General features: G+C 38.7%; 2 protein-coding genes across 2 annotated transcripts; one reads left to right on the top strand and one right to left on the bottom strand.

The window, feature by feature from the left end:
• Nucleotides 1-46: 46 nt before the first annotated feature.
• On the bottom strand, nucleotides 47-7,570 carry twr (signal peptidase complex catalytic subunit SEC11 homolog C twr). Its single transcript, XM_080282947.1, has 5 exons — nucleotides 7,450-7,570; nucleotides 6,154-6,263; nucleotides 5,736-5,885; nucleotides 5,108-5,285; nucleotides 47-3,156 (listed from the first exon to the last, which is right to left on the bottom strand). The coding sequence occupies exons 1-5, from the start codon at nucleotides 7,498-7,500 to the stop codon at nucleotides 3,106-3,108; spliced, it is 540 nt and encodes a 179-aa protein (XP_080139073.1). The 5' UTR covers nucleotides 7,501-7,570; the 3' UTR covers nucleotides 47-3,105.
• Nucleotides 7,571-12,110: 4,540 nt separating this feature from the next.
• Sil1 (Sil1 nucleotide exchange factor) lies at nucleotides 12,111-17,765 on the top strand. The gene is made up of 7 exons (XM_080283018.1): nucleotides 12,111-12,348; nucleotides 13,203-13,495; nucleotides 14,183-14,411; nucleotides 15,101-15,273; nucleotides 16,198-16,350; nucleotides 16,770-16,994; nucleotides 17,468-17,765. The coding sequence occupies exons 1-7, from the start codon at nucleotides 12,111-12,113 to the stop codon at nucleotides 17,693-17,695; spliced, it is 1,539 nt and encodes a 512-aa protein (XP_080139144.1). The 3' UTR covers nucleotides 17,696-17,765.
• The last annotated feature ends 1,625 nt before the right edge of the window (nucleotides 17,766-19,390 follow it).

The raw sequence follows: 19,390 nt of genomic DNA, 5'->3' as shown, positions 1-19,390 counted from the left end.
GTAACAAGGCAATACTGTTTTGAAGAAGGATGGTAAAATAGTAACATATAAAAAAAAAAATTTATTCAAATGATGGAATGGACACATTCACAAATAGGAAGCAACAACCTGCACAAGAAGACTGAGAATGCTATAAATGTTTATCACCCAAGATCGTAATAAGTGTACCGGTATATATATTTACCATCATCATATTTTCAAAAGTGATTGTTTCTTGTAGAGATAATAAAGAAAACTTCAAGCAGCCATTCTAACATTACACAAACCTTTCACTAAAATGCTTCCATTAAACTGAAAAGAACATCTAACAAGACAGGATGCCATACTTCCACAGCATCCATTTTAAACATGGTGTCTTGAATGATACCCACAAGGGCAGGTATTTTGATTACAAAAATATGTAATACCAATATCATGTGCATTCATTATGCTTAGCCAACAGTTGCTGCACTTGTAAAGGCAAATACCTGTAGTACATTATATTCTTGCAGAATCAACAATCTTGCATGTTTATTTCAATACTACGACAAACTCACACTTCTTAAACATAAAAAAGGAGCAGTATATAATAAGCCTATCAACAGGTCTGTTATGCAGCTCACCAACAGAAAAGTCAACACTAATGGATGCAAAAAATTTCAAGTCTCATCCAGCAGCAGAGCAATAAGAGTTAAGCTTACACTTACATAAACATTTATCAAGTTCCATGATAACTATACTGTATGCTTGAAGAGACCCCATTAACCCATTCAGTCCCATGACATATTTTTGTATTCTGTTCTGGCTGCTTTAGATGATTTTATTTCACATAGGAAAGTCCTTTTGTTTTCAAGAGGTTAATGAAGACCATCTCTAACCACTCTACTATGAAAAGACTCTCCTACTATGAATACAACCACTGGGAGGCAGCAAGAAATACAGAGGAAAATATATCATTGTATCAAAGGAGATAAAAATTCATAAATCTATGTAAAGACAAAGTAAGTGGTAATTACTGTACAATAATATACCAGTATTCTTGATAAGAATATGATGAGTTTTGTAGAATGGGTGTAAACTGTACTGCGACTTCTCAGAATATTTTAGAAAACACCAAAAATACACGAAGTCTACCTCGTAATGATGAAGATGTAGAGAGCTAACCACACAATTAATGTTTAAAGCACATAACTATTACAGTACAGTATCATACAAAGTTGCTGGAACACATACTAAAAAGTCACATTTTATTCATATTGGAGAAGATTTCAGCAGGGATCAATGAACATAAAATGCTGTATTAAAATTTGTTTGCATTTATGATATTTTACACTACTTCGTATAAATTACGTCATTCAAAACTTGCATTATTGGTGAATCAGTGATAAGAAACTCGAGTATCTGTGTATTTAACTCCATCGGAAAGATGATGCCTCATTTTATTTTAATCTTCCTACAGTGGATGATTTTATCTGGCTTAAAAGTGAGCCCTTGAAGTAGTTAATGGAGACTCAGCATTACAAGGGCTCCCCAGAACCAAATAAAATTGGTGATGGCAATAAACAAATGTAAGACATCATAAAATGTTACTGTACACCATATAAAAATAAATGTTAAATATAAGTACAGCAATGACAAAAATGGGCATTTCTTCACAAATGAGATCTGCCAGTAACTGATACTCATTAATCAGCTTCAGCTTCCACATGTTTATTTATATAATAAACCTGTAGTCACCCATGTATCATATACAGGACATGTGTACATTACAGCATTTCAGAAACACAAAATCTTCCTGAAGTGCAAGATATTTGTTTTAAAAAGTAGAAATGAAATTTACCGAAAACATCCCATCACCTCAAACACCTTTCAAACATTCTAGTGTATATATATTTTATCATCTATCAAAAACTGTTATTCTACAAACTATGAAAAGCTTTTGGAAAACTTTGTATGGATAGTATCTAGTGACCTCAGTAACCGAAACTTTAACTGCTTATAGGTACCATCTTTGTTTTCCTAAATATTTGCACCTTTTACAAAGAAACATCTACAAAGCACACAGTGATGGAAACATCTATCGCAGTGTAGTTTACCATGATTAACTGAATATATACCTGGCTCAACAAACCATCAGTATCAACTATAGTAATACAGTAACCAATAATCCTTCAAATAATTTACATGAACTGTCTGACATATCAAACATATAATACAGTACAACATGAAAAATATTCAGACATATGAATACGTCATCATCTTCATATGCATACACACTGTGCAATATTCATGAATGATTAGTCAGTCACTCAAGTGCAAGAAATAATAGTACAGGTACAGTACTCATTATATACACATAGTACACATTCAGTCTCATGTAGGTAACCCCTGATGCAAAGTTCACATTACTTTAGCAACATTCTACTGTACTTACAAAAACTTGCTTGCCTGTTTAAAAAATAGCCCTGGTTCTCAGATCCACCTCATTCTAACACTAATGACCAAAAATGCATAGTGCTCTAATGATTAATTTATACAATCAAATTTTACTTTAAACTTTAATGTTCAAACTTGTAACCATGCTTTTGATGTCAAAGAGTTAACCATCTGACTCCCATACAGAAGACACCCAATATATGGCAGTGGCCTCAAGCAACACTCCAACCTCCTGGCATTTTTAGCAGTATTTACCCTCATACACTACAAGAGGTATATATAATCCAACTGTGTAAATGTTCCCTTTAAATCCAACTGTGTATTTTAGGTTTCATTCTTGCTACCCTCAGAAGATATACTGTACACAGTTTAGGGAAAGACATCAGGTAGTGAAGGGGTTAATGAAGATTTACTTCCAGCCCCATCACTGCAAATGGCCTGCCCATAATTAATAAAGCCATTTGAGGTAGCAAGAATAATGTGAAAATATAGGCCATTGGACAGAAACTAAATGCATTTCCATTTTTATTACAAAATCTGCAACAGGTGCTAAACAAAGGCAATAAAAAGGGCAACATATGACTACTGTATAACAAATATATGTTGGATGTCTACTGTACTTCTGTCAGGTGGCTTGAAATGGGATTTGTATTCCTACACAGTTTCTTCTTAAGTGCACTCTTCTTCCTCTCATTCTCGGTGAATTAGGACAAATATACCCAAGCCAGCCAACACAGCATACTGAAATGGAAACAACTGGTGTGAGTGTACCGTTACTCTACTACTGTCAAAGCTCAAAAACCCGAAATACATGGGACCAGGTAGTGTTCTTTATTCCATCTATTCATCATCCAATCCTTCGTTGCCTCATGAGGAATGTAGGGGCCTGGGGCTGGACAAGTTGGTCATGACATTTAAGATGAGAGTGACCAGTCTCACTCTTCCCTGAGTGGCATTACGTCAGTAATAACCCCAACCACCCCTTGGATACAAACCTTTACCGGCTCAATCTGATTGGAGCGCCGTGTTTACCCACTAAACCACCAAGTGCCATAATTTGGTTATATGGTTACCAAATAGTGTAGTAAATGGTTTCCTAGTTTTTCCTGGTGTACAGGTAACCATTCGGCTTGTCACTCAGTGTTGAGTCACCCACAGGCAGAAGGAAGAGGAAAGAATGAAGCACAGAAAGACAAAAGAAGGAGTGTAAAGTCACCCATAGGCAGATGGACGTGGAAAGAATTAAGTAAAGAAAGACAGAAGAGGAAGGAAGGAATGGAGGGAAGAGAGGAATGGGCATACACCCAAGAGCAGCACTACATCCAGTGAGTGGATGGTAAGTGCCCCCACCTACCGTGTTCTTTTTATTGTTGATATTTATGAAAGGAAATATAACAGAGGGGAAAAAATCTTGAAGCAGATGCATGTTGTAAAAATACCCCACCTAATACCAACACACCAGTCCTGTATGAGACAGCCCTAGCATGTATTCAATATGGACAGTGGGTGTTAGCGCCAAAGTGGTGACATGTAGAGGTGTATGGTATGTAGGAAGACTACTGGGCCTTGGGAGCAGGTTGTGAAGCCTATGCCCAGAGTCAGACATAAAAAAAAAAAAAAAAAAAAAAAAAAATCCTTTATGTCAGTGCCCAACCTTGTATCACCTACTGGCAAATGCTTCAATCTCATTTCAAAAGTTCTGGGGTTTATCTCCAACAGTGATGCCTTAGGGCACCTTACCCTCCATAATCTGTTTTTTGACTATCTGTACAGGTTCTGTCAGGTATGGTCCAATACCATAGCTGTTCCTTCCATACTCCTGGCCACCCTACTTTCAAGACGGGAAAATTTTGATTTCCAGTACTGCTTTGCAAATATCCAAGTTCTTTGTGTCAAGTGCAAATCTTTAATTTCCAAACTACCCTCTTATGGTTTTTATTATACTAATCTGAGTCACTCATATATATGCTCACAATTTGTACCTTCTCTTTTCCTCTCACTTTTTGTTAAGTAAGAATCATAATGTGAGACTTAACTAGTACAATGTTCTCAATCGTCTTTCAAATATACAAACAGTTAACTCTGCAGGTCTTCCTCGGCACACAATTTCAATCCTTTTGAGCATTATATGTCCCAGCATCTTATTTATTTAAAAAAAAAAAAAAAAAAAAAAAAAAAAGCTATCTTATGTTTGAGTTCCTCTGGAATGGCCTTGCGACACTGAAAAAAATCTTAACCTCCTGCCTCTTTCTGAAACATCGAACCTTCATTTTATCCATTTTATACGTAAATTTTTGAGCTTTGACGACTTGAATATGTACATCTTGCTACATACAACAACCATGTTACTAGTGTTCAAATAAAATGGTGTAGATACATTACATTGAATAACGAAAAAAATCCAACCAAGCATAAACATAAAAATAAGTACCATCTGTAGCTGGTATGCATTATGTCTGAGACAAATTCAGCTACCGTATATAAAGCGAATATATACAAGACGTGTAACCCTTACTAGACTCCTTCAGCACGTTCATAGTGCTACATCGATCAATACATTATCATCCGGCTACAGCACAGAATTTATATATCAGTTACAGCACTTTAACAATCAGTGCCATGTTCTGTAACATGGCACTCATCTCGCAACACAAAACCAAATACAGAATGTAGCTAAACTAAAGATCCCTACCTTGAACTTCGGGTAGTCGTTCATGATGATGGTAACTATGCCAATGAAGGGAACATAACCCCGCGCCCGGCCTACCACATCTTTGCGGTTGAGCCAGGCTTGACCATTAGCGTACAGGCCCCGATCATCTACACTGTTGTTGTCACCCTTGGTCAGGAACTTCACGGCTCCATCCTCCCTGTAAGGTAAAAATATCAACTTCCGAACAGAGCAACTCCTGGTTATGAGTTGGCTATTTTGCACTTACAGTTCACCATAAACTGCCAAAAAGTTGTTTTAGCGTCAGATTTTTTTTTTTTACAAGTGGAAGTATATCTCGACATTATTTCCCTTAAGCTGGCATTTTGTCTACACCCGTCCTAGGCTTTTAACCCTTAACTCTCATGAGGTACTTTATTGGTTTACTCTTGCTACTTCACACCACTATGCTCAACCTAAGAAAGGCCTCTCTTACTGACACTGTTAATATGAAGACTGCTCCAACCTTTCCAGCTATAAACATCTCTCCTGAACTGAAAGAACATAAAAATATATCACTGGATTCAAGGAGTTAAAGTGAGGACTGAATGTCTATTTCTATTGCCAGACGCCTCAATCCCGTTTGGGGTGGCCACAAACAAATACTCACTTCTCATGGACCTTCATAACTCTGTGTACAATGGGGATGTCTCGGCCCTCTACTTTAAAGACCACAATTTCTCCCGCACGGATGGGCTCATGGTCATAGTTGGTGAGGAAGAGCAGGTCTCCCCGCTGGAAAGCTGGCTCCATACTACCACTGCAGAGTATAATAAGTGGCATTAGTATACTATAGTTGGCCTGTTTTCATCCATGAGAACTGGACCACTCCAATAACCTGAACACTAAGCAGAGTATACCATATACTACATATGATGACAACACAGAACACCTGCATGCAATTGTGGATATTGTAACTTTCACAGTAAGAGAATAATATGGAAACTGTACTCTTCTAGGAAACATTCACAAGGGTACTGTTTATTTAAAGTAGCTTTGGTGCAAAGCAAAGTAACTTCCTGGCTTACCTAAGAACGACAACAATGGGACTCTCACTCCCAGTCACAACCATCAGACCCTTCCAGATCATAAGAGCTGATGAGACGATCATGGCAAAGTTCAGGAATTGATAGAAGAGCTGAAACACAAAATACAATGTCAGGAACCATGGCACAGACCAGTATAATAATATGCGGCACAACAATCAAGACTGCCAAGCTTAATGACTGTACAGTAGAAAAAAAAAAAATCCTTCCCCATCAGTAGTATAGAAGTCCAGGCTTTGAATACTTGGTAGGATTACTGCTATATTCAGATAAGCCCATCAGTGATATCAGTGTTCTACGACAGTCTCCTGAATTTATAGGGGGTTAGGGTGTCCACTGTTTTTGTCACAAATGCATCTGGAGGTTTCATTCTCATCACATAAATACTTTACCGAGCCATATGACCTACGCACAGACCATCACCCTGTGACTGTATGTGGACCACTGCTACCACCAAGCAAGCCTTCACCGAACTACTCATCAATTCCCTGAAAATGATTTAAATTACCCAAACAGGGTACGAGGTGTTATCATCAATATGGCAACAGCGCTGTCCTGGCCAATTTGAGGCCAGTTTTTGACTTGACTGACGCCAATTTGACCTGGGGTTACCCTCGCGGCATGTCATTTCAAAACATCCTCGTGTTGTGTAGTGTTCGCCTTCTCTGTACAAAATCATTGGCCTTTCTATTTTAAATAATGTGGCCAGTCGACTTTCCACAAAACCATGTGTTATGAAAAAATGAGGTGGTCTTCAGTGTGGCAATCTGTGCTGGTATAGAGAGGACACACATCTGTGGCATTGCAACTAGGTACCAAAAACCAAGAAAAGAAGGAACTATGGATGTTTCACAGGCAGTTTTATTTTTTAATAGAAAGAAGTCACGTATTGTACAGCTGTGGTGACAGAAGCTCCAAAGAAAGGTTTGTAAATAGTGAGATATAAATAGGAAATACTTCCATTCCAGTTGCAGTTTCTGTTAAAATCTGTATCATCCTAATAAGAGCTCTATGTGCAGTGCTTATATTTATTTTACCCATGGAAAAGTTATTTGTGCCCGAGTTACCTCTTATGTAACCTCCAGCCTTCAAACCATGTGAATTTAAACCCTCTACCTTCTAAAAAATTTACGCGTCCATGGCCTCATTAATCAAGCATGAAAATAGCGACCTTATCAACTGTCAAGCAGGGGCTCGACACGACGCTCTGTCGAGTGCTGAACCGAAAACAAAAGGCTGTTACTCTAGATCCAGACTAAATATTGCACCCTGACAGACCTGACGTATGCTCATCCGTCTTAACTCGTCTAAAAAGTCAAACTGAAACATCTTGGCGGTGATCTGCGAGTCAATCTGTGAAGAGTATGTTGTAGCCGGGGTGACCTGCTGGATGTTTACTGCTCCCCTACCACTACATCCCCCCCCCTCCCGACAGCATCACCAGTTCACCATACTCGCCACTATATTTATCCTTTTTTTTTTTTACAGGGTTTTTGTGTAATATAATTTTATTTATATTCCAAAAGTTACTTTCAACATTGTGTGGTAAAATATTAAAAGTAAATAAATTATTCTTTTAGAGACCGAATAACTTGCAAAATACAATAAGTTGCAGTTTTTAAAGGAGACTTTTACATTTCAATAAAGTAAGTAGTATTTTCGATAATATCTGAAATTTCACAAAAGATTTAGGCTCGTTTAAACGTAAACAAACAGCTTGAAACCCAAGTTGCCAAGGTTACTGTTTTGCCGCACGATTGGGCTATTTTTAAGAGCCGGGAAAACGTGTGTGGGTTAGGAGGCTTTTTTTTTTTTTTTTTTTTTTTTTTTTTTTTTGATAGCTTGTAATTTTCTTGTTATTCGGAACGAACTGCGTCAGATTACATATTTAAAGATGTTCCTTGGAGTGGAGATTTAAAGTGGTTTATGATAAATTTTTGGCAAAAATAAGTAAGGATACCGTACAGTAGGTTATTTAGTGGTAGTGGTAAACAAAATTAATCATTATGGATTTCAGGAGACTTGCCTCACCATATGAAAGATTCCACCACCTCTTTCTCTGCAGATAGATACTTCCTTTTAAACAATACAATAGCAGCTAAGCCACAACGTGAATAAAACAGACATTCATGAGTGGGTTTAAACGGAAACCTGTGTTCCTTTTATTTGCACTGCAGCTTATTTATTAGCCTACCGGTAGCGTCTTACAGTACCCTGTTATTATTTAATATGACCCATATCAGTCTACCTATGCGAAGTCATTTAAGAAACTCCGTTTGTTGTATGTGCTCTGTATACTTTTACAATAACTAATAAACATTTCAGTCAATCAGCAACTAAATACTGCTGAAAACTCATGATCGAGGATAGTGTGTTGCATATTCGAGGTTTTGAAAACTAGTGAATCCTATAAGGAAAATACCAAGACTAGTCGAAGTCTTCATAAAAATGTTGCATTATTAGAGTATACTCTTACTGTTTTCTTATAACTGGTAGGTCTCGGTCGATATAAAGTTAAGATAATGCTTTTGTTAGACTGTAGAGACCAAAAAGGAAACGTGGTGTAATCCCTTCAATATTTTTTTCTTTCCCATACGCTTTTAATCTGTGATTAACCGTACCAATTATGCATTATTTACATGTGCTCTCATAATCATAGTTGCAAGTAGCATATTTTTGTCGTGCAGTTCTTAATCAAGTTGGCTATTTTGGGGGCTATTTTACTTGTAGGATTGGGCGAAAACAGAGCCAACCGACTTGGCAACCCTGCTTCAAACTGACGTGTAACTCCAGGGTTGGTACACGAAGCAGAATGATATTACTCCATCTGGGTGTTTAAATATAAGGGCACGTGCCCACAGGACTGTATATTTCTTTGATCTTGAGTTAGGAATACATATATCGTCAAAGGAAACACACAGTTTGTCGTAAGTCTCAGGTAAGTGAATAATTGACGCAGTGCACCGGTCATTCAGAGTGCTGTATCGTGTTTCGTATGACTATTTATTAGCCAGTGTTAGTAGAAGGGATGATGGGCATTGGCAAACAGTCAACATATGTGCAAATTCATAATTTCATTCTAGCCACGGCATTATTTAGATTGGTATAGTACTTCAGCCAGACCTGACTGTAAGGGTGAACATTATCAGTGTCAAGACATAGTGAAAGTGTGCCCAGAACGGATAAACTTCAGCACCCCAAGTGAAACAGGCATTGTACTGCTTTTGCTTGAGTTTGGCCAAAAATTGTCAGCGTTCCTTCATGAGCACTGAGTTACAACAATTTTTTTTATTTTTTTTTATTTTAATGTGTTCGACTGGGCATAGGCTTCACAGCCTGTCCCCAAGGCCCAGTTGTCCTGCATACCATACACCTGCACATATCACCACTTTGGCATAAACACCCACCATCCATATTGAATACATGCTAGGGCTGTTTCATGCAGGACTGGCGCATTGGTATCGGTATGAGCAGGGATACTTTTACGACATGTTGGCGGGTCTTTTGGTTGATCAGTAAAGTCTGCTTTTATGAAATTCAAATTCTTAAATTGTTCCCTGCCCCAGCGGGAATTCGAACCTGAGTCCATTAGAACTGCAGTCCACCTGTACTGATTCAGCCACCCTTTCCCCACTCGTTACTGAGCCTGTGACTCCAGCTCTATATCCTGGCAACTTTTTTGGTGATGGCTGAGTGAGGTGGACGTTATTTGTGCTTTATAATTAAATTCTTGTTCTGTCTGTCTATTGCCAGATGCCTCAGTCCCACAAGGGGTGGCCACTAACAAATTGCCTCCATGTTGCTCTGTTCCCCGCCATTTCACTGCCTTACCCCCAGCTCGCATCCCATCTCTCGTATACCTTTCCACTGCATCCCTCCATATCATCCTCATCCTTCGTTTCCCTCTCCCCCCCTCCACCTCACTCACATACTCTCTCCTTGTCAGTCTCTTGCTCCCCTTCCTCTCCACATGGCCAAATCACCTCAGTGTATTTCTCCTAATGTTTTCTGTTTCGTGCACATCCACACCACAATGCTTCTTCACTTCCTTATTTGTCAGTCTGTCTTTCTGTGCAACTCCACATGCTCCTATCAAATACCGTACTGTCATACCCTGAGATCTGGTGCATCCCTAACTGACAATTCGCTAGACCGAACAAATGAAATGGGGGAACATTCCCACAATCTGAATGGCCGTCGATTCGTTAGTCCGAACACTCGATTCCTCCTTAGGTTTGAAGTGAGTGCATCTAAATGCATATGGTGATGCACTAGGCTCTCCCCCTGTCCTCCCTCCATTACCTCTCATCTTCCTCTCTCCCTGTGGTCCCTCCTCCATCCCTCACCACATTCAGCACTGTCAAGCGGGTATCACACGAGGACCTGTGAATGTTGTGTGCAGCACAGAATGGACATGCAAACTGAGCTTGGACATCCATTCCCTATCACACGGTGGGCGTTGATGGCCTTAGTGGACATCGACGAAGTGTTTGAAAGCCATTCAGAGGGACTGTGAAATTCGAAAGTGCATTTAGTTTGCTCTGAAAGGTTAGGGAAATGATCCCTAACCTAATCTCACCCCACCTGATCATCCTGATCTAATCTAATCTAACATAACCTAACCCACCATATATTGAAACTACTGAAGCACAGTCACAGTATTACTAGGTTCAGTAGTGGTGGTGTTAGATCAGAGTTTCTGCGGCAGATGGCTCACATTTTCATGACTGACATACAAACTTCATTGTGCAGTCAGAGGAATGGAACTTCTTGAAGGTAAATAAGGTAATGGATGAGATTATATACAGGGCCAGATCCAGGACTTCGAAAATGGAGGGAGGTGACCCTGGCAGAATAAGCTACCTCATATGAATCCATGCTAGCTCATTACCAAATCCCTCAAAATTTATTATCAAATCCTTTTTTTCAATGAAATGATTCTATGACAACATTTGTGTAAGATATTTATTGCATATGTGTTGGTCACTAACATTGTTCTTTTATTATCGTATCAGTGGCATAAACATTTGTCTGGCAAAAATGGGTGGGGGGGTGTTGATATGCCTCCTTACTGTCTATGCCTGTTGTAGATTTGGTTTTGTATATATATACGGTATATATATATATATATATACTACCAAATGGTTTCCTGTAAGCCAAGAAACCATTTACTACGCTGGGTGGTAACCATATAACCAAATCATACGTGCTCCCTACGTGTCAACAAGTGGGTTGGTGGAGGATTAGTGCCCCTCCCCATAAAACAAATAACTCAAAGTCAAATGGCCACCCCTTACGGGATTGTGGCGTCTGGCAATAGATATATATACTGTATATATATATTGTGGAGTCTCTTTTATCCGAAAATCATGGGACTTTAAATGTTTCGTTTAATCGATTTTTTCGTATAAAAGATACTGTAATAATGTGTAGGATACAAAGGAACAGGCTATGTGGCCTGAGAAGTTTTTCTTTCTGTTTGTGTATGTCTTAGAGAGCGGTTGAGCCAACGTTGTATTCTTTTATCAACACACTTCTGTTTACACCACATTCTGTCTTGTTACATATTTCTGTTTTCCGTTTCAGAGTTAGCACAACTGTTTTCCTTTTATTTCCATCAATTTTGTGTTTGAATTTTCAGATAGCTCTCAGATTTTTGCGGTTAATCGAAAAGAGAACGTTTTAGTAAACCTTACTGTTAATGGCATGTTACGGTTAAAATAATTTTGGATAAAAGAGACTCCACTGTATATATATATATATATATATATATATATATATATATATATATATATATACAGTGTATATTGTATTATTTAAAACTTTTTGTACTTCATCAGTATTGCTAGTTTTGTAATTTTATGTGGTACTTGTAGTACAGCATCTATACCATCATAATGCATAGTGTCTACATTTCAGAACTGTTGCGTACACCAAGGATGAAGTCGAGAGCAGTTGGTATAGCATTGTTGTTGATGGTGGAGTTCCTGATTATGGTGGTGGGCACACACAACCATGACCACCAGGCAGGATTGGTCAAGACTGAAGGAGAACGAACAGAGCAACAGGATGAAGCAACTGTTGAGGAAGAAGCAGTGGAAGAAGCCACCTCACCAAAACCTGTTGATACAAAGAAAATTTTTATTCCAACCAAAGAATGGCAAACTGTTGAACCTGGTAAGTGAATTGGTGATAGGCTTACATGAAATGCAGTTTCACTATTAAAGTGTAGTTTGTTTTATCCATTTGAATACTTCATGGCACCATAAAGCAATACTGTATACACAAAGCAGTTCAAATGTTCATTGAAATGTAAGTGTACTGTATATACTGTAGTTACTGTGTATAGCCGTATAACACTGAGGGAGTTTCTCCATTTCCTCCTCCTACTCCTCCTTATTGTCATTGGAACAGTATTTGTTTGAAAACTGCTCATTTATTTGACCACTTTGTTCATAGATACCCATTGCTGCACAGTATTGGGGTACACTTCCATTGGGAGCACAAGAGGGAGTGAATACAGGTGTATATACGGTATCTTGTCTTTTACAGGTCTGGTTTATATTGCAACTAACACTGTCAGGTATAGATTTATTTCCTAGGTTCTAACTCAGTGATTGGTTTGAACTGTTAACTAAGTTATTTTATCAAGGTAACATTATCAAGGTATGTACGGTAATAGCTGTTATATTATTTTATCAAGGGAACATTATCCTCACCCTGCCCTTGGGTGGGAAAGGAGGTCCGGATGGTGATGATGATGATGATGATGATGATGATGAACATTATCAAGGTATGTAGTAGCGGATGTATTGGGTATTGGTATTTCAGAAACAGTCTTTAGTGGGTATGCAATACAGTTATCAAGTACTGTATTGCTAGCAGAATATTGTAATGGACAGTGCATATACCCCTGGATATAATACCTGTAGATGAGGGAGTAGGTGAAGGAAAATTTCCCCAGTACTGTATTGTACTGTATTGACTTCTCTCAGGTATCACTTGATTGACCTGCAGCTTTTCCATGGTAGATCAGACTGTGCTGCCTGGCCTCCACATTAGGATGAATCTTCAAACTGGACTCAAGGAGGCTAAGTTAATGGATGGTGATGATGGATCGGAGTATCAGGAGTCAGTAGAAAGGCTGAGCAAAACTGGTCACACTGGTTTGAAAAGTGCAGTCATTGCCACAAACACCCCGTCTGATGATGATGACATAAAGGAAGCTAGTGCACCAGAGGAAGATACCAGGTCGTCTCTGATAAGGGAGAGTGTTATTGAGGCATTGAAGCACATCAGGAGCGATGATGGTCTTACTCCTGAGGTACTGTACATCCTGTTTTTCATATCACATTTAGGGTGCTCTGTATAAGCATGTGTTCACGTGTATGTTTGCTCAGGGAGTTGATATTTGTAGCATATGGTGTGCATTGTCAGAATCAACTGAAATTTTGGAGGTTTATAATGGTAACTCAATTCCTGAAGTTGAATATCATGCCTGTGTCTTAGTTTGTTGGTGTAATAACATGCCTTGTCATTACTTAAAAGATGCTGGATCATGCTGAGTGATATTTTGTTACTGTTGTACAGTGTGATTGGATACATTTTCAAAAAAGCTACATGTAACTTAAATCTCATCTTAGTCTCTCCATTTATATTTATGACTGTCTGGACGTTGCTACTCCTCACCCTGCCCTAGGGTGGGAAAGGAGATCCAGATGATGGTAATGATAAAATCACATCGGTGGAATTAACCGTCCGTGAAATTAACTACTAATGTTGAACTCCAATTGTATTTATATCCACAAGTATCTGTTACATTACTTGCTACAATATGTTCTAGCCTTGTTACATGGTGCTAATGTTTGAAGGACTTTTTAAGCTAGTTTTGAATAATATTGCAAAAATTGCTTGCTAGTATGTTTTGGATATACATTGTGGGAAATGCTACCAGCAGTTTGGAAGAATATTTATTGCTTAAGAAAGAAATTTTTTTCTTGTTATATTCCAGGAAAGTGAAGAAGCAGCTGCTCAGTCTCGAGGGAAATTTCGTTCATATAAAGAGCTGAAAGAAGATTTTGCTGAGCTGAACCTTAATGTGGAGACAGACCTAGACATCATGAACAAACTGATGAGTCAGTACCAGGACACAAAGTCTGATGATGAGAAAGCTGTCATTCTGGAAGATCTTGAATACCTTGTGCATCAGTACGATAATGCCATCAACTTCATTGATATGGGTAAGTGGATGGGGGAGGAAAAAGGTGTTGTTTTGATGTAGCTCATGGTTCATCTGAAGTTAACCCACTGGACTGCAGACTGAAGTTGCTCTTCTTCCATAGTCCATTAGCCATTCAGAGGATAGGGTGGGAGTTTATAAACAGTTTTATATCGCCAGGCAACATAGTTGCCAGGCTGTATTGGTGGTACCACATAAAAGTGTTTTCTAAACCACCAGAGGAAAAGTATTATGGTACCTGTATATCAGGGATGAGTGAGGCTGGTCAGTCATCTTAAATGTCAGGACCAACTTGCCTAGTCCCAGGCTCCTATGCTTCTCCTGGGGCAACACTGGATTAGATGATGAATGAATGAATGTATAATTTGTGTGTCATTAATGGGGTGAAAACTGATTAACTCCCTCTCCATGATGATATTTAATACCATACATAGGCTATTTTTGCTACAGTAAGATAATTTTATTTGCCTGAGGAAAGACATCTCTCATTCATGGGATTAATGTAAGCAATATCTAATCCCTTCAGTGTACAGTATAAATTCTCAGAAGAAGACTTATATCAGCTGAAGGCCTCAGTCACCTACCCTTAAGTGTTCTGAACTACAATGGATTAGTCTCAGGTCCCTACACTGTGCAAGGGATGATGTCTACCTCTTAGGCTATACCTTACTGTGCCTTCTACATCACCAGGTGGTCTGAGGGAGATTGTCGTACCGGGAGTCAATTCTAGCAGTAGCAAAGTGAAAGAGCATGTTTTCCACCTGTTGGGATCAGCTGTTCAGAGCAATCCCAAAGTTCAGATTGCTGCAGTGGAGGCCGGCCTGGTGCAGGCGCTTATAAAGGCACTGGGTTATGACATGCAGGTAAGGATATGCGAAGTTATTACTCTTTTGTTGGTTCTGATTATACTTGAGTGACAAAAAAATCTGTTTTGAAAGTTCTAGGTTATGACATGCAGGTAAGGATGCTTGAAGTTATGACGTGTGTTGGCTCTGTGTACACCTGAGTTTCATTAAAAAAGAAAAGGTTTATACAGAGGAAGCGCTGCTCTCGGGTGTCTACCCTTTCCACTCTTTCTTCCATCCTCTTCTGTCTTTCTTTCCTTCATTCTTTCCTTTTCCTTCTGTCTATGGGCGACTTTACCTTCCCTGTTCTGTCTTTCTTTCTTTCATTCTTTCCTCCTTCTGCCTTTGGGTGACTCTGCACTGAGTGACAAGCCAAATGGGTTCCTGTACACCAGGAAACTGTTTAGCTACTATGCTGGATGGTAATCATATAACCAAATTATTGCACCTGATGGTTTAGTGGGTAATTATGGCACTCCAGTCAGATTGAGCCAGTGCAGGTTGATATCCAAGGGGTGGTTGGGGTTTATAGCTCATGTAATGCCACTCAGAGATGAATGAAGTGGGTCATTCTAATCTTAAACGGCAGGACTAAATTGCCTAGCCTTGGGCTCTTCGGGCAACACAGGATTGGATGATGATGGTGATGATGAAGCACTGGTTACTCATAGACTTGGTTTGCCTGATAAGCCCTCGTATTTGTAAGTTGTAATAAGTATTTGGAGCTTCTTTTTTTCATAGCTGCCATAATAGGAAGAGACAGCAAATAGATAGTGAGCCTAATTATTTGCAATCCCTCAAAAAATATTTCTATCTTCTCATGATGTTAGATCAGTCGACTAGTAACTCCTCATCTATTATAAACTCATTCTATCCTCACATTGTTTTTGATCACTAGGTCAGTAACTTGTCATGTCACACGAATTTATTCTCTTGATATAGGAAGGAGTGGCTCGTAAGGCAGTGTTTGCTCTGTCGTGCCTGGTACGAGGGTTCCCATATGGTCAGCAGGTACTGGTGCAGAGTGGAGGCATGGAGGCGCTTCGCAAGCTCTTTGATAGACGTGACTTCCAGAGCCTGCCCCTCCAGCTCAAGGTTTGCTTGGTTTTGTTGTTGTGTGTTAATCCATTCAGTATGGTGATGGATCTTAGTTTTAATAATTGCCTGACAGTTTTATCCAGCATAGAGGCCTTTCAAAAGGAAGGGGTTAAACTCTGGTATAGACTGTATTAGTTAGAATATGAAGACTAAGCTTTATATGGATTATTATTTTCCAGGATATTTATTGTAAAGTATTTTAAGATTGTATTTGAATGATGCATACAGTACAGGTATACTGAATGTGATAATAGCAACTGTACTGTTTGGTTCAATTTCACTGGTCAGTATACTTTGATTAGCAACTATGATAGAATAGATGAATGAATGCCCTGAAGTAGTTTTGGTTTAAATTTATTTTTTATGGTTCCCAGTGTCTTCTGAGGAGTTTCTAAACTGATTGCTTTGCTGTGCAGGTGGTCGCATTGTTGCATGACCTACTGGTGGAGAGAGAGCAGGCTAAGGGAGAGCGACTCCTTCAACTGCAGCGGTTTAAGCTTGATGACCGTCTGGCAACTGGTGGCTGGTGCCCGGCTGTGTCATCCCTTCTCACAGTTGCCTCATTTGACCGTCGGGACCGCCGATACGACATGGGTGCTGCACTTAGGAACCAGATGCCACTTAGACCAGATCATGACACTGTGAGTATGCTACACTTAGTTCAATTTGACCAATTATTATTTTTGGTTTTATGTCAATTTTTAACGATGCATGAGTCATATTACTGTATTTTACCTGATAACACTCCATCTTGCTATGTTCTGTATTAGTTCTTTAGTAATATACAGTAGAGTAGAGAAACATATTTGCCAGAAAGGCTGTGTCCATTTAATGTTTAGGATGTTTGCATACAAAATGGTACTTTTACTGAACCAGCTGAAAATGATACACATAATTTTAGCTCATGATTTACTGGTTTAAAAACAATAAAAACTTGAGAAATATTACTACAGTAACCACAAACAAGAATCACGTGTAGGATGAGAATTTTTAATGTATAGTTATTTAGCTTATAATTGTAATATTTGGAAATCTACATTTCCCAGCAATGGAGTAGGTATTGAATGATCAGTAATTAAATGGTGGAGCTCAGAATTTTCTTCATCATTTGCAGGTGGACAAAGTTGTTTCAGCCATGAGCAGCATGGTAAAGGTCTGCCGTTACCAGTTTTATGACACTCTCCCTCTCCTCCGACACCTGGCTCACACCTATGATGACCTGGCTTACAAAGAGCAGTTTCAGGATTCAGATGATGATGATGATGGACAGGCTCTGTTCCGGGGCATGGCTGATATGATTCAGAGACTGGTCAAGGAAATTGGAAGGAGAAGTGAGCTTTAGGCAACAGAGGGTGTGAATGGTTATTATACAAGGGTAGTACAAACTAAAAGCTTTGCCTGTTGTTGTCACAAGTGATCTGCAAATTTTGTCTATCTCACATTATGAACAAATGTGAATTGAATGCATTGACATTCAAAATACTTCATAGAAGCTTAAGAAGTTTGGGGAATTCAGGAGGAGCAGACTATTAGAAGCTCAGAATACATGAGCAAGTAAGGAGGAGCAGATCTCTAGTCAGCCAGTGGGAAGAAGGAATCAAGTTGGATACAAAACCTTGCAGTTTTGACGATTGGATGATTGACAGATGGATCTGAATCAGTTAGCAGGTATGTGGCAACCAGACTTGTTGACTGACCCACAGTATTTGTTTATAGATATCGTCATTAGAAAGACGATGATGTTGATGATGATATCTTGTTTGGTAGCTAGAAGAAAGAACCCAGTGGTTAAGGTGCTCCAACTGGATGTGACCTGTAGAATTATATCAGAGAGGTGGTTGGGGTTTATTGCTTACTTAATACCACTTGGGTGTGCAGCTGGTCACTTATCTAAAATATCTGGAGTAAGTAGCATAGCCCCAGGCCCCTGTGCTCCTAATGGGGCAGTAGAAGAATAGATGATAGATAGAAGAAAGCTGGAGGGGAGTACAGAAAGGAGGGAGGCTTCGAGTTGTAGAGGGAGTGGTGGTAAATGATGAAGCTTGGAAGTTTTTTCTCGTGACAACCTTCGATGAACGGTAGAGCCAATATGTAGTTTGCTAAGTATTTTTGAAAATCAGTGTTGACAGTGATATAGTTGTTAAAAATGACAGTATGCAATATTTATATGATGTGTTGAAGTTATTTACAGTTGTTGCGTTAATAGTCTTCAATGCGTATACCGTGCAGAGTTGTATTTATGCTTGTTTCACTTGAAATCCTTAACGTTAAGGTAAGGAAAAATTGTTCCATATAGCCAAGTACATAGTGTCTTATTTCCAAAGTTTTTGCAACTTAGTTTTAAGGTAAGGGAAAGTTGTTCCACGTAGTTTAGTACGCACTGGTAGTGTCTTTATTGCCTAGATATTTTGCTAAGCATTGTCTTGTTTGTCACTTATCCAGCCATAGTAAAGTACAGGTATTTATTTCCTCACCTCATCCTTGGATGGGAAAAGAGGTTAGGATGATATTGGTTGGTAATGATTTATATAATTATTATCAAACCACCATCTGTTATTAATCCAGTGAGTATGAGAAGCCTTTCCTAAGGTTAATTGTATTTAAAGGTAAGAAGAATGTGTTGTTAAAAAAAATTTTCCGAAAAGGTTCACGGTAATTGTTCAGCCTCTTCAACAAGAAAGGCTTTTCATGATGAATAAATTCATCAGGAATTAGGAAGAATAAACCAGTAATCTTCATACAAAAGGGAATAATGCATTAGGAGTACGGTAATTTTGATCATATACGGTATGAAAGCTCATTTGGGTAACAGGTAGGGCTTAGTTGTAATGGAAAGATGTGATAAATCTTTGTTTCTTCAGAAAAGCATGAAGAATATGTATCTCCAACCCTTTCATTGATCAGGTAACAATGTAATGTTTATTCCATAATTAGTATAGCTGTGAGTGGTAGTAGATTCAGATACTGGTGTAAGTGGATATGACGGGTACATTAATGAAAATTAACTTTGCAGTTTTGAGTGAATGAACAGTTTATT

Source organism: Coenobita brevimanus, chromosome 95, assembly GCF_032717465.1.
Source record: "Coenobita brevimanus isolate Jiangsu-jjx chromosome 95, ASM3271746v2, whole genome shotgun sequence".
Classification (NCBI taxonomy): Eukaryota; Metazoa; Arthropoda; class Malacostraca; order Decapoda; family Coenobitidae; genus Coenobita; species Coenobita brevimanus.
The sequence above is the reverse complement of the archived record's forward strand: the minus strand, read 5'-3'. Positions and strand labels throughout refer to the sequence as shown.

Bases quoted from the DNA above. Each gene is read 5' to 3' on its own strand.
- twr (XM_080282947.1), bottom strand. From the start codon at position 7,500: ATGTTTCAGTTTGACTTTTTAGACGAGTTAAGACGGATGAGCATACGT. The intron at 5,886-6,153 runs GTAAGCCAGGAA...TATACTCTGCAG, and splicing joins CCCATTGTTGTCGTTCTTAG to TGGTAGTATGGAGCCAGCTT. The intron at 3,157-5,107 runs GTAGGGATCTTT...TTTCCATTTCAG, and splicing joins ACGACTACCCGAAGTTCAAG to TATGCTGTGTTGGCTGGCTT.
- Sil1 (XM_080283018.1), top strand. From the start codon at position 12,111: ATGAAGTCGAGAGCAGTTGGTATAGCATTGTTGTTGATGGTGGAGTTC. The intron at 13,496-14,182 runs GTACTGTACATC...GTTATATTCCAG, and splicing joins ATGATGGTCTTACTCCTGAG to GAAAGTGAAGAAGCAGCTGC. The intron at 14,412-15,100 runs GTAAGTGGATGG...CTACATCACCAG, and splicing joins CATCAACTTCATTGATATGG to GTGGTCTGAGGGAGATTGTC.